Consider the following 14,914-nt stretch of genomic DNA (forward strand, 5'->3'; position numbering starts at 1 on the left):
CTGCTGATTAATCCTTTCCAGGCTCCATCGGTGATAAATTGCAGAGGGTTTGTTACATATCTGCTGCCGAGCGTGCAGCACCTTCACCCTCCGATTTCATGTTACCCGGTGCCCTCTGTTAACGTCTCAGCTTATTCCACCCCTAGGGTTGTGTCATCTGTAAGGGCTCCAATACAGGTCGATTCGCCTAAAATGGGTAAAATAAGGTGCTGCTCAGCTCTTCTATGCATTCTGTGGAAAAATAGTGTAAAAGCTAGGTTAAACGAGTAAAGCTGTCAGAGCCGCTCACATCTCCTGGTTTCGGGGGACGTGGAGAATGAGCCGTCGCCCTTAATATAACCCCCATCAGCTCTGCCCCCAGCGGGGTTTCCTGGAGGAGAATGTTTAATACCAAAGCAGACTAACATCTAACAGACGGCATCTTATCTTTTATAGTGTAAAACCCTTCTGGGGTATTTAGCACTCGCATCTACCCCCTGGAAAGGCCGGTGGCCAATAAGGTACAGGTATTTGCCACATGCTAAAACCAGGTGGGGGGGTCATCGGGCAGTCCATACGTTCCTCCTCTACGCCAAATAAGGACAATTTCAAGTGATGTTTTTAGGAAATATTTTTTATGGGATTTGATCACATAAAAGGCGTCCCAATAAACGTCTTCATTCTGAACGTCGGGTTTAATAACTGGAATGTATCAACGTGAATAAAACCCCAAAGGCATTACGTTCCGCCCCAGCTGCCGCTCCCCGGTTAGTACCCGTCGGCTCCCGTTCTCCTTGTAGTTTTGGTGCCGGTTTAGTTAGGATTTATTGTCCGTTACCCGGGTGCCGGCGGAATTCCCTATCAGTTCACAATTCTACAATTCTATTCACCTAAAACTAAAGCGTGTTCTCCCTTTTTGGAAAGCGGATCCCGTTATAAATCACCGGACGTTCCGCTCACTCCGAGCTCCCGCTGTCCGATTCCCCGCTGCGTTTCGCGGTGACCCAGGGCGGTTGTTCTGTGCTGCTGCCCTTCATCACCTGCCAGTTTTTCTCACGCTCATGCAGCTCCCCCTGGGTGAAGGACGCCGGCCCCCAATTTGTGATGAGTCCAGGATTTTTCGCACCTGAAAGAGATTTAAAACCCGTACTTTAGTTAAAGCATCGTCTGGAAACGCGTTTCATTGGATGAGGAGCTTAATTATATCAGTACGGTTATAAATATGTGCCGGTCTGGATTTGGTTCTTTTATTTCACCAGTTCACCCAGTTATTTTTTTATTTTCAGCCTATCGCACAGAATTTAAATCATAATCCATTTGAGGCGCATGCGCGAGCCGGCTCATAGGGGAGGTGCATTCTGGGATACATCATTTATCAGAACAGAAACGATGGAAGTACAATTAATATTTTTATATTTACATGTATTTAATAAAAAGGTGGTTTTTATGCACATTGATTAATATCCATTTTTTTGGTTTAGGTGCCCCCCCCAGGTGCATTTTTTTTTTTTTACCTGGCTGTATTAATCGGATTAACCCTTCGTGGTGAGCCACTTTGTCCTTCCAGCTCCTCGTCTTGCATCTTGCCACTTCGAGATTCTTTGTAACTGTCTATAATAGATAAGAGACACAATGAGCCTGACCTGGAGACCAGGCAGTGCGCGGCGTGCAGGGTGAGTAACCAGGAATTTGCCCCAGGTTAGAGCCATCGGCCCCCTCTAATTCCTCTCGCCCTAATGCTGCTTTATTTATCATTTTGCATATAAGTCAACAAAGGGGTGGGGGCAGTTGTAATATTTTCTTGTACCCTTTAGCATAGTCTGTTTCTGCCCCCAGCAGGGCGAGTTGGGGTTTACCTTGTACTGCTCCAGGGCCTCCAGACGCTCCTTCTCGAGGTGCTCCAGCTGCTGCATCGCCTCTTGCAGAGCTTTCTCTTTAACCTCCTGCATGCTCTCCAGTTCTTTCTTCTCGGCTTCGGTCATTTTTATGGCCAGTTCCTGCTCTTTGTGCAGCTTCTCTAGCGCCGCTCTCTTGGCCGCCTCTTCCTCCAGCAACCTGCGGGTTGAAAAGCAGATGTTTTTTTCATTGCTGGTCAAGTCTGTGTGATGCATGTGGAATCTGCCCTGTGGTCACTGGGGGCCACCGTACCTGCTGCGTTTAATGCATTTAATGCACTTTAAGTAAGGTCGAGCCCAGAGCCGACGCATTACTCTAAAAGGAAATATCCGGCGATGCTTTACGTATCCTACAGACACCACCGACGGGGCTCTAACGATGGCTGCCGCTCTGTAGCACCCGTACAAGACGTGGTGGGTTACGGCGCTACCACCAGGTATAGAAATGAAAGATAATAATAATGATAACGATATAAGGCCGGCTGTAGTAAGTGAATCTGCGGTCTCGTCCTCCTGGGACCGGAGGGAGAGTTTGATCCAGAGGCTGAGAGACAGAGACCGGCTGCACAGGATTCGCCCGAGACCCCCCTTCCCAACCACACAACCATCTCTGAATTGGGGAGCATTTTGTCATATTGTTAACCCTTCACATTCCCTAGCCCTCCTTACTGTGCCTGAAGGCGCCGGACGGTCTCCTCATCTTGCCTCGCTTGCTTCTCATCGTCCAGGGCCTCCTGCAGCTGGTGGTACATTTGCTCGAGTTCGCGGACCCTCACCAAGTACTGCTCCAGCTCGGACGACTTCTGTGCCACCTGCTCCTCCATCTGCCGGCGAATCTGATGTGGAAGGAATCCCGAGCGAGGGGTGAGTTAAATACCCTTCTTGCCACCAAGGGGGCATAAACCAAGAGGCAGCTGTGAGCAGATGGTGAACCACAACTACCCTCACTTAGACTGCCCAGCAGCAGCTGCCTCTTGGCTACAACTGGTTAGTGTGGCCTGGAATTCTTTTGCCCGAATGCCGCCGGGCGCCCAGGACCTGCACCTACCCCCCACTTCTCCAGAAAGTGCCAATGGTGCCAATTACCATCTGCTCCTGCTCCAGCTCCACTCGGAACCGGTCCTGCAGCTCCACGTGAGTCTCCTGCCGTCTCTTCTCTTCCTCCGACGCCCGCTCGGCCGCGTCTTTCAGTTGCTGCATAGACAGAACGAGGGTTTAGCGGAGCGTCTCGGCAGCGAGGGGATTACAGACCGGCGGCGCGTTTCTCACCTTGCGCACGTTCTCCAGTTCCCTCTGTTTTGTCTCATTGGCCAGCTGTAGTTCCTTCATCTTCTTCTCCATCTCCATCTGCTCCGCCAGCATCTTCTGGCGCAGGGCCTTCCGCTTCTGTCGCGCCTCCCTGTGCGGGGAGGAGAGTCCCATTTTCCTCAGGTTAATCACGGTCTGGATGGCTGCAGATAAAGAGCATTGTGTTATAAGGCGTCTTAGAAGGCGCATTGTGTTATAAGACGTGTGTTAGAAGGCGCTTTGTGTTATAAGATGTGTGTTGGAAGGCGCGGGGCGTTGTGTTATAAGACATGTGTTAGAAGGCGCGCGGCGTTAGAAGACTTCTCTCTCCCAATAACGTTTTGGTAAATCTTTATCTCGGTGACCTCGTTTTCGTTGCCCAGCCTGCGGTTTGTCCCCAATGACATCATTTTATTTCTACAAGGACTTTTCACCTTAGGTGCTGCCTGATGGTATCCCTGGCTCAATGTACCGCAGCTGATAGTATACCCCCAGCCTCCTTACATACCCAATGAGTCACAGCGCAGGAGAATGCATATTATACAGGCGGTCGGTGTAACTCACCTTGGATCCACTCCTGTCTCTTCTTCTTATCTGAGGCGCTGATCTCATAGCTTTTATCCAAACATTTCACGAGAAAAAGGCACTTCTTCCCATCTTTATCTGACAAGGACTGAGAAAAAGAGTTTTAGAGCTCAGAATACTTTACTTCAGCCGTCCGTTTCACCTGCAGTACCAGATCTGGCCAGTGGGGGAGCCTAAAATCACACCGGCCCCCTACATCAGAAGCATCCCCTTTTTCTGAATATAAGTAAGTGGCTCTTCCACGGGGGAGGCGCATGAGGAGAACACGCAAGTTTTAGGTGAATAGAATTGTAGAATTGTGAACTGATACGAAATTCCGCCGTCACCCGGGTAACGGACAATAAATCCTAACTAAACCGGCACCAAAACCACAAGGAGAACGGGAGCCGACGGGTACTAACCGGGGAGCGGCAGCTGGGGCGGAATGTAATGCCTTTGGGGTTTTATTCACGTTTATACATTCCAGTTATTAACCCCTTCCATACCGGTGACGTACCTGGTACTTCCTGGTTGGGTGTCACCCACAGACCGGGGCGTACCAGGTACGCCATCGATGATGCGCGATCCAGCGTCGCTATGGATGCTGAGATCGCGAGGGGTGGCTGCTACTGACCGTTGGGTGTCCCCACCGATCCGTAGCAGCCACTCTCCCTCAATTCCGTGCATGTGGTCGCTTTGAAGCGAATCACGAGCACGGAATTAAAATATTTAAATAAAACTGTAGTCTTCAAGGGAAGACGCAGTGCAAGAATGCCGGTACGGAGGGGGTTAAACCCGACATTCAGAATGAAGACGTTTATTTGGACGCTTTTAAAGTGATCAAATCCCATAAAAAATATTTCCTAAAAATATCACCTGAAATTGTCCTTATTTGGCGGAGACGAGGAATTACAAATTCCTCAGTAATTGCCGAGCACTCTCAGCCAACCCGATACCTAAAATAAATCTTTTAGTGCTGGAAACACGCACACTGCACAGGATCCTGGTCTCATTACCTCCAGCATGGCAACAGTTAAACGCACTAAATTTGGGCCAAAACCCCTGACCGACTCAAGCGGGATGAAAAGATACGTTTAAAAGTAGCTGCTGTGCGTAGGATGGCGAGCGGCGCAGGTTTTACCTCCACGCAGCAGTTCTCGTCCAGAATAATGTCCCCTTTTTTGTCCTTCAGGTCTTCGCTGCCGTAATACGTGACGACGTTTGGCTTCAGCACGAACCAGCGCTCCGTCCAGTTCTTCCGCTTGTGTCCTTTCTTCAACATGTATCCCTGTGGAGGGGAAAACTCTAGACTTATAATTATGTATTTTTTATATAGCACAATCAGATTCCGAGAGCAGACAGGACAGGACAAGTGATATATTTCAGAAACAAATACATTATAGATAGAGATACGACATATATAATATATTATAGATATGGAATATATAGATACGACATATAGAGATCTGTATGTTATATCTATAAGAGATATATTATGCATTATAAATAGAATTGTCTCGCTGCGGGTTGTTCCTGGGAATCACTGATTTTCTGCTGTTAATGAATTTGATTGATTTGCAGAAATAAAGCTTTTACGGTAGATTTCGCTCTTGTGCTTATTTTAACTTTTTGTGTGCAATTTATTACAATTTGTTGGAAACATACGTTAGAACACATTAGAAAAGGGCCTTTTGGCCGGCGGCAAATCTTCAAGATAAAAAAATCTACATCCAAGCGGAAGAATATTTATTTTGGGTCCATAGATGTGTTACGTGAGTTTTATGTTTTGTGGTCTAGCAACCGGCTCAAATTTGGTCAGCACAACATTAACGGAATCGGCGTAAGTGATAAATAGATTTAATGTACCAACCGGTTATAAAACGTGCTTGGCGGCATTTAACGTTTTAACGAAGGGTGCGAAGGGTTCGGTTCGTTTAACCATTTGCAGAATATGCAGACCTGTTACGCTGTATGAATTAACACGGACATGTTTTCCGTACAGAATTAGTTTGCTAGGGCCGGTCGCAGGTCTCTACTCACCTGTTTCAGGACGTCGAGGACGAGCTCGTTAAAGACTTCAGTAATTGCCATGGAAACGGTGGCCTGGTCCATGCCTTTACTGAAATGGCCACTGCCGACCAGCTCAATGAGCTCCCAGACGGACAGACAGCTCTCCTTCTGATGGAGGCTGATCCTGTAATCCTCAAACAGCGCCTGCTGCCAGCCTCCCCCCATCGCCTCCGTCAGCTTCTTCAACAAATACTCGATCTGCGGACACAAAAAATAAAGTCTGACCACAAAACCGCTGCAACCCCAACCGCCGGGGCCCAGAAAAGCCTGCAGGGCCGGCTTCCTCCAACGCGTCTCATGCTTCCTCTTTACTGCAGTCACTAACCGGACCGCGGTGCCCACCGCTAATAATCATACCGGGGTCCAGGCAGGTCAGGGGCTTGTCGTGTTATCGGATGGCGCTTGCGCCTGACGCGCATGTTCTGGAGGCAGCAGTTAAAACACAATTGCAGGAATGCGGTCAGAGTTAAGGAGCCTACAGGCGGCAGGCACATTCACGGCATTAGCCAAGCCGAGGGCAATAGTGTGAAAGCCAACTTGCCCCATCATCACACACACACTGTGGGGTTTTAACAGCAGAACCCAGCGGCGGATGAACAAACGTAAAAATTAATCTGTGGGGCATAAAAAAAACAGGGCAGGGGGCAACTGCCCAAACCAAGGGTCGGGGGGAGGGGGGGTACTTACCATTACCGTCATAGGCTTTTCTTAAAAAATACATGAAATTAAAACAAAGACACGAACAACGTTTGGAAATGAATATCCTGCTTTTGGGATGTTCTCAGCGGCAGGAAGCTCATTATTTAAATGCATTCCAGAATCCTTACAAGAGATTGTGACGGGTTCCTGTAAATCATCAGGAATGCAAAAAAGTCTAAATCCAAGAGCCGTAAGAGGTAAACATTGCTTTGTAAACCGGGGTAAATGTACTATTGGGAAGTGGGGTGTAACAGATGTGGCCCCCATTAAACCCCCAGCAGAGGCTGCGGCAGAGTCGTTTGCAGTAAATGTTGAATAATACGAGTCTCGTGACACGCAGGAAATGTTTCGAAAGATCCAGAGCTGATAAGCTCGCTATCTGCCGGCTCAGGATACATCCATCCGCTACGCTTCCTATTTATGCAACAATGAAATGGCCCAGAAAGTGGGGGCAAAAACCTCTTAACCAGCATTAACCCTTCAGTGTCACCTACCTCTTCAGGGACCATGACCAGAGGGTATTTGTCCTCCGATAGGAAGTTAAATATGGTCCATATTTTGAAGGCGCTGTCCTCGCTGATGCACAGAGGGTTCTGGGTGAGATTCTTCTTGGCGCATAAAGTCCAACACATTCTGTTAAATTCAATCTTATTGATGTCTCCTTGAACCTAATAAAAAAGAAGAAATCTGATCGTCTTTGCATTAGCTGTTCAGCCCCCTCCCCCACAATGATATACCCATTGTACAACGCTACAGAATTTGACGGCGCTATATAAAACAATACATAAAAATAATTCCCTTGGTCTGGAGGAAGCTGGCATTTTCTGGCCCCTGTTTTGGCTCCACCAAGGGGGCCCAAGCAGCATATGCCAAAAACTGCCTGTTTGTTCTTCACAGGCAGCCAACAGCAGAGGAGTATTACCTGCTCCAGATCGATAAATCACATCTTAAGCCAACCCCCGAGGAGCCTCCAGCTGGGGCTAAGCGCGCATGTAGCACTTCCATGAATGGCGGCAAATCTTCGAGTTACTCACATGACCAAAGTCAGCAAACTGGCCCATATGGCCCCTCTTTCTGCCGAATATACCCAAACAGTGCCCAGAGAATCCTCCCAGTAATACCCCACACTGCAGACCTGGAGCACACGTAAGATTTCTGTCATTCCTCCCCAGGATACACGGCAGAGTTTGGTATATTACCCAGCGGCCCTTTAGCACATTCCCTAAGAACCAACATAATATGACAGGTGGCCAGGAACCCCAGCATGGCAGCTGGAGGACCCACGTATGTGTCTGCGCAGGAAAGAAAAATAGAACAGAAGTCCGTTCAGCACCATTGGAGCTCAGGGGCCAAACGGCAGGTTTTAAGGAGACGTGTTTTCAACAGCAGCAGAAACAGTACGTTATGAGCGGGAGCACGAGCAAGAGTGCGAGAGGGCAAGCCGCGCAAGAGGGCGAGCCGCGCAAGAGGGCGAGAGGGTGAGCCGCGCAAGAGTGCGAGCCGCGCAAGAGTGCGAGCCGCGCAAGAGGGCGAGCAAGAGTGCGAGAGGGCGAGCAAGAGTGCGAGAGGGCGAGCCGCGCAAGAGTGCGAGCCGCGCAAGAGTGCGAGAGGGCGAGCCGCGCAAGAGTGCGAGCCGCGCAAGAGTGCGAGAGGGCGAGCCGCGCAAGAGTGCGAGAGGGCGAGCCGCGCAAGAGTGCGAGAGGGCGAGCCGCGCAAGAGGGTGAGCCGCGCAAGAGGGCGAGCAAGAGTGCGAGAGAGGCCGTTCCTCTTTTTGTCACAGAGAAGGGTTTTTAACAAACTCCCCCTGACAATAAACTCTTTGTTGCAGCCAAATCACTTCTCTTCCACAGAATCAATAACTCGTTGGCATTCGTGACACGGACGGACCGTCTTCAGAATCCTCGCAGAGAAAAGATTCTTCACACGGAGCGCCGCGTAACGCTCCGCATGCTAATCCGGGTCTCTGCTGTTAGAACCAAAACCTGTTTATTTCTAGCTGCGTGGACCACGTGGCGGTTCGGGGGTCTCGCGTTACATAACGAAACATGAAAGTTTTACAAGCAAAGAGCTCATCAGACATGAGGGGGTCTTACAAGACGGGCTGCCGCACTGCAGTAATACTCTGCTGTTACCCTCCATACATTATATTCTATAGCTACGGACCCATATGGGCGAGGGCATTACAGTGTAGGTATTTTAGAATACAATGTTCTCAGTCAGACGTCCCTGATAATTATTCCACCCCATCATAGACTTAAGATGCAGACAGATTTCCCAGCGCTATTTTTGGAACAATTGGGCGTAAAAGTAACTCGGAAATCCTGTGATGCCGAAACATTTAAACTGAATAGAATAATTTGAACCCAGAGCCACATCATCAGCCCCAAAACAGAAACACCCTGAGAAGCAGGGAGGGGGGCTGTTATGTGAGCGTTGGGGGGGGCAGTTATATACAGCGGGGTCTCGGGAACATATAGACCACTAAAGAACCATCAAGGGAGCTTCACTTACTGTAGGGGACTGGAACATGTAGGATTTGGATCAAACAGTCTGAGTGAAGAATAAGGGGGGGGTCCCTGTTGCCCCTGTCTGTAAGCGCAGCATCGGGGGGGGGCACGTCAGGTCTGGCAGTCAGCCCCATCAGTCCCGTTTCAGCTCTTACAATAAAACAATGGAATCGCAATCCAATACGTGATATTATGACAAACACGAGACAATCACCCAGAATGTCACAAACGTGTGGGGTGACCAATTCCCCCTGGCTGACGCAGCAGATACACCGATGCTCGACGCGCAACATACAGTCCTGAGCTCTTGCTGGCCACACGGGTTTTATGGGAAATAAAATTTTACCAGACGGGAAACCGTGAAACGCGCTGGGGCTTCCTGCTCTTATCTCTCCGTTCTTGGGATTTATTCTTTTCTCTCACAAAGAACATGAATCACTGGGAAGGCACCAGCAAACTGAACTGGTGTGTGGGGGCTTGGGTGCAATGCAAGGAAGTTTAACTTTACTGGGAGAAAAATGAACCAGCCTCCCAGCAGAAGTGTTAGAGGGTAATACAGTGTGGGTATTAAACATGCATGGTATCGATATACGGCTCCTGAATCTAAGACGAGACCAACGACTGCATGGAATCACAAAGCACTGCATGGAATATACCGCTGAGACCAAGCAGGCCTAAATCAGGGCTCAACAAACCCAGGTCATCACGGCGACTAGAAACCCCCTCCCGGCACCAGGGTTTTGCAGGACAAGGGGGTAAAAACGTATCAGGGCTCCCATTGTGAATCCCACACCCTAAGCTTTCCTGCGGAGGGCGGCATTCGCAATGACAGAACATAAGCAGTGGCGTGGCAGGTCTCCAGACCAGGTGCTCTATAAAGCATGAATATGTATAGCGTTTAATATGAAACCACGAAAGAATTTACTCTTTGGCGGGTTGACTAAATCACAGAAAGAGGAATAACTGTTGCACATAAAAGCTTTGAAGGGGTTAACCGCGGTACTGTACAGCGCTGAACAAAGGTGTGTTTTAGGTCATATTGCCCCAATAAACATTTAACTGCAGACCTGTGGGTAATATTTCAAGATAAAAACACCATCGTGGAAGAAAAAAGCCGGCACCCAGATCCGAACCGAATTTGTCGGCCCCTTTGGGCTCAAACACAAGTTAAATGTAACGCAGAGCGCGGCGGCACTTACTTTATCCAGAATGAATTTGTTCAGATAAGGCATGTATCCATGGTTAGAGACGGGCCCTTCGTCATCGTCTCTGAAATGTTCCTCCAGGGCCACCGGATCGTGGGGGACATTTAACAAGGTGCACAGATTGTGAGAGAGAACCTGGAAGAAAAAAAAGTTACGTCATCCACATTCTGAAAACAGTTTTACCCCCCAAAAAAAGAGGAAGTAACGCGATGTCTCCGTCCCGTGAAACGTCTAATAAACTGTCAATTTTATTTTTTGCATTATCTGAATCGTGTAAAAGTCCGACAGCCTCTCGTTGGAGGGGGTCTCTCTATGTCATTCCCTGCGTGTCTCTCTCTCTCATTCTCTGTGTATGAGGCTCCCGCGAGCTGGATGTTTGAGTGATGCTGCTGGAAATTCTATATGTTAATAAGTATTAATATGGGTGACACTCGCAGGCAGACAGGAGGTTACGAAATAAACCGGCTTGAAGCCTACGCTTGAGGAGAGGACGTTTGTTTGTTCCGGTTACCTCTGCGTTTATAAGTAATTATGGGAACACACAACGTATGGACACGGACAGCGGGCTTTTTGATATGTGGCCACATTACGGCAGAGCCCCGCTCAATGCGGCCCTTAGGCGGACAGCCAACAAGCCACTCGATCCCGGGACCTCCGGCCAGCGCTATGTTGGCCGATATAACCGCGAGGTCTTGGGACGCACATGGACAGAGAACTCAATCCGTCTGGCGGCCCCACAGAGTTTGAAAGAGTGAAAGAGGAACTTAGAAGAGCTTCGAATTACATCAGGAGATTTTACAACCTACAGGAAGGAAACAAATTTTAAATAGAAAAGTCAAAAAATGCAAATGGAAGCAAAATTTAGAGCGGAAATAGAGACCTCCGTCCAATGCGCGTCTTTGAAAATGTCACATTTCCATAGGTTTATTCATAATAACAGAAAAGCAATGAAAAATATTTTTCAAAAAACCCTAAATTTGTGAAAAAGTGGCCCGTTTGTTACATTGTGTTGTTCCCGTCATGTTTTCGCCAGGTGAGCGGCCCCTTTAATCTCATTCCCCCCCCGAGACAGAGCCCGTCCTGGGATCAGCCAGTTTGTTAAACTGGGAGTGAATTAAGGGGCCCCTCCAATATTTCCCTTTTAGCAAAACACTGTTTGGCCCCCGTAACCAGAAGCTGCTGATCGGGGCCACAAAAGTCACTATTTCAAGAATGTGGCCAGACCCTTAAAGGGCCAGACGCGAGCTTTCCGTCCGGTGAAGCAAACATGGGGGGATAAGAAGCAGCCGATCCGCGTAGACTCAGCAGAAAAGATTAAAATATTGGCAAAAAACACGAAGAATTATCCAGTAACCGCCCCGGAAGGTTCCACGCGGCACGAGATTGGAATTCCCCCGAGAGGTTACCCATCCACGATAAAATAACTCTATTCAGCAGCATCTGGAAAACACAGAAAAACCTGTCTGACCGGATTTTACCCCAAAGCAGCCACCGCTCGGCGAAACTCACTGGCTTTATACTCTTTTCTCAAATCGGCAAATAGTAGCTATTATGGGGCAGAAGTGGGGCAGTCGTTAAAGCAACCGATGTGCTATCCCTGGCGACTGCAGCAATCCCGCGGCTTTGTGTACCCCACGGGGACTGCGCATGCTTCCTATACGGCGATCCTATACGGTATCTGTTAACCCTTATACTCCCTTCGCTTACATTTCTGCAGCTCCCGTTGGCCCCAGGAACGCGTTCCCCTGAACCATCGGCCGGTGCAACACGGGGTCTAGCTTTTCGGATCCAGATTTTTCACAATAAATATTGGTGAAAATTAGGGCTTTTACTGCTTTTTATCACTTTAACAAAGTTTCAGATAATCTGTTATAGAGATATGAAAACCCGAGAGAGCAGGGAACGCCTCGGCAGAAAGGAGCGAAGTTCAATCGTATCTTTACTGCTTGGATAAAAGTGTTTGCAGCCGAGGGGGCCGCTAACTGGGCTGCTCGGGGCCACTACCAGAAAAGTTATGCCAGCAATGATAGCATTTACTACCGCTTATTAATTTATACAGTGCCATCATATTCCATAGCCATGTACAACATATAGCCAGAAGGGGTGACTGGGGGCAGGATTTGCCCCTCAGCTGGATTCTTTCTGTGCTCCTTTAGTTGGGTTTTTTTCAGCTTGCTCTCACCGGGCTGTGAGCTGAATGCCTATTTGTTGATTTTATTGTGAAGCCAAATTAGCTCTACTTGCCCCGCGGGCCCCAAGCGGCCAGCCTTCCTCCAATGCAGCCTAACGTCACTCAGGGCCCTGGACCAAGGGCGGCCCAGCGTCTCCTTCCACGTGTTATCAGGGGCTGCCGAGCCCCCCGTGAATGAACCTTCACAATATGCTGAATCTCGCAACAAAGTAACTTTCTGTAACAGGAAAGAAAACGTAGTAAATCTGTGTTTGTTCTTCACAGGGAAGCGACTGGAATTCACAACAAACGCCCTTTGTCTCCGAGCCGCGATCAGAAAAGAATCAAAGATCACCCTTTGGGCGAATCCGCGGAGTCTGCCGGTTTAATTATAACATTACCAACGTAGCACTGCCAAGTATATTAATTCTAACGATCGGGAAATGCCTGCCCTGCAGCTGCTGCACGTCTCCGCACCGCAAGGAGGGACTTTCCCAGACAATCTAGGAATGTTTGCAGATGTAGAATTCCCCCCCCCCACTCTGCGATGAAATCACGGCGCGGCTTCATAAAATCTCATGGAAAATCTGCCTGTTTTCCTCGGAAGCGGCTCGTCTTCTGAGACATGATGGGGGTCTGTCCCCCAAGGGGCCACAGATCTCCACACTAAGCACGGGGGGCCGGAGCTTTCTGGTGGTCCGAATGTCCCAGCAGCTCGCAAAGGATGGAGTCGGCTCAGAACATAGTTTTCCGGCTAGAAACGGATCGAGCGGCACCAACGTGGACTCAAAAACACAAGTCATTTTTGGGGCAGATATTGGGGTTTATTACACCCCCCCCCCCCGACTCCTACTTTTGGGGCTTTAGGGGATAAACGCCCCGTTATTCAGCTTTTCCATGCATTTCGGGGCCACATAGTAAATATTTGACTACATGACAGAGGGCGAGTTTCACAAGTGACTCGGGACACAAAGAGTTAACCAGCCCTTCCTGTATTGGGTAACCCAGCGGCTTCATCAATGCACCGGCCTTGGTGGGCAGTAATATCTGCCCCGACTGGGGACAACAAGACCTGGCGGGACACACCCCGGGGCCCCAACTGGAAGTATAATCACCCAGCCTGTGTGCATTCTAACGCACGCACACTCATGTTTACATTTACATGCACACTCATGTTTACATTTGTACACCCACGCATGCACACTCATGTTTACATTTACACGCACACTCATCCTTACACCTTTGAACACACAAGAGACAGAAACCTGCCAGGGATTGATGCGGGTATCTGCTGCACCGCCTGTTGTACATCGCTACTGTATATGTGATAACGATACAAGATAAACCATAGAAAACTAATCATTTATTCCCAAAATTTAGTTAGTGATTCAAGGGTAAAAGGGGCCTTATCACCATAGCAACACATAGGCTGGTGCAATCAGCAGGACATTGGTTGCTATGGTGATAACACCACTTTTAACCAGGGTCCCATTTTAATCTGATTTGTTGGAGTCCTCCTTCTCGTACTCGCTGGGGCGCCGTGCTGGCTGTAACTCCGGGGATAGAGCAGCTGGAGGGGTATCACGGGGAGGCAATGTTACCCCTGGGGTATTATATAGAGGGTCACTGAGATCTGATACCCAGCTTGCCACCGCAGGAATTTATAGAGCCATTCCGGTACCAAGAAAATAATGTGGTGCTATTACCATAGCAACCAATGGAGTGCGTTATGAGGAAGCACTGAGTTTACACTCAGAAATGGACAGTCATTCTTGTGCAAGAGTGAGAAGTGGTCTTATCACCATAGCAACCAATGGAATTGTCCAATCATCAGCAAAAATGTAATGCTTGTTATGGACATTAAACCACTTCTAAAAACTTTGCTCCAGAATCACTTTTTATACATAACCTCTCGCCCTTCACTAAGTGAGCTGCTGGGAGTGAGTGCCGGGAGTGATGGGAGTGAGTGCCGGGAGTCTATACAAATCAAGTAAAAAGAACAGTATTTTCACCAGAGTGCCAACTTCCTAAAGTTCTGGACTTCACTCCCATAACCCTCAGACTGGCTTCTCCTCACCTGCTGACTGACTTCTCTTCTCCCTGGAATCCAGGAGCTAATAGTCGGTTCCGCTGGTGGCCCCTGGGCACCGGGGACCCCTCAGAGGGCAGTCTGAGGGGGCAGCAGGTGCGGCTCTTACCTTCAGCTGGGATTTGGACACCTTGCCGCATCTGTCCAGGTCCAGGGCGGTGAAGGCGTGCCAGATAGGCTTCAGCAGCTCGTCCCTCAGAGCCATGGCCCCCGGGCGCACTCAGGGCCTCCTCGGAACTTTTCCCCTCAGCTGCCGCTCCGTCCCGAACTGCCTGAACAGTGAGATCCCCTGCCGCGCGCAGCTCCCGGCCAGCCCCGCCACGTGACCGCGCCCGCCGCCAGCCAATCACAGCGCGGGAGTCGCTGCGCTGGCGTTGAAAGGGAAACGCGATGCAGAATTTGGATGGCGCTGTACAGTGTCTATACCGGACTGTATATACCGGGGGTGC

At 49.2% G+C, this 14,914-nt stretch overlaps 1 protein-coding gene across 1 annotated transcript; it reads right to left on the bottom strand.

The window, feature by feature from the left end:
- Nucleotides 1-935: 935 nt before the first annotated feature.
- On the bottom strand, nucleotides 936-14,670 carry LOC149276508 (switch-associated protein 70-like). Its single transcript, XM_089503539.1, has 12 exons — nucleotides 14,575-14,670; nucleotides 10,201-10,341; nucleotides 6,989-7,162; nucleotides 5,766-5,993; nucleotides 4,867-5,013; nucleotides 3,726-3,834; nucleotides 3,144-3,325; nucleotides 2,961-3,068; nucleotides 2,544-2,710; nucleotides 1,836-2,034; nucleotides 1,494-1,590; nucleotides 936-1,105 (listed from the first exon to the last, which is right to left on the bottom strand). The coding sequence occupies exons 1-12, from the start codon at nucleotides 14,668-14,670 to the stop codon at nucleotides 936-938; spliced, it is 1,818 nt and encodes a 605-aa protein (XP_089359665.1).
- Nucleotides 14,671-14,914: the final 244 nt, after the last annotated feature.

Source organism: Sceloporus occidentalis, unplaced genomic scaffold, assembly GCF_023333645.1.
Source record: "Sceloporus occidentalis isolate IW3139 unplaced genomic scaffold, rSceOcc1.0.p SCAF_235, whole genome shotgun sequence".
Taxonomy (NCBI): Eukaryota; Metazoa; Chordata; class Lepidosauria; order Squamata; family Phrynosomatidae; genus Sceloporus; species Sceloporus occidentalis.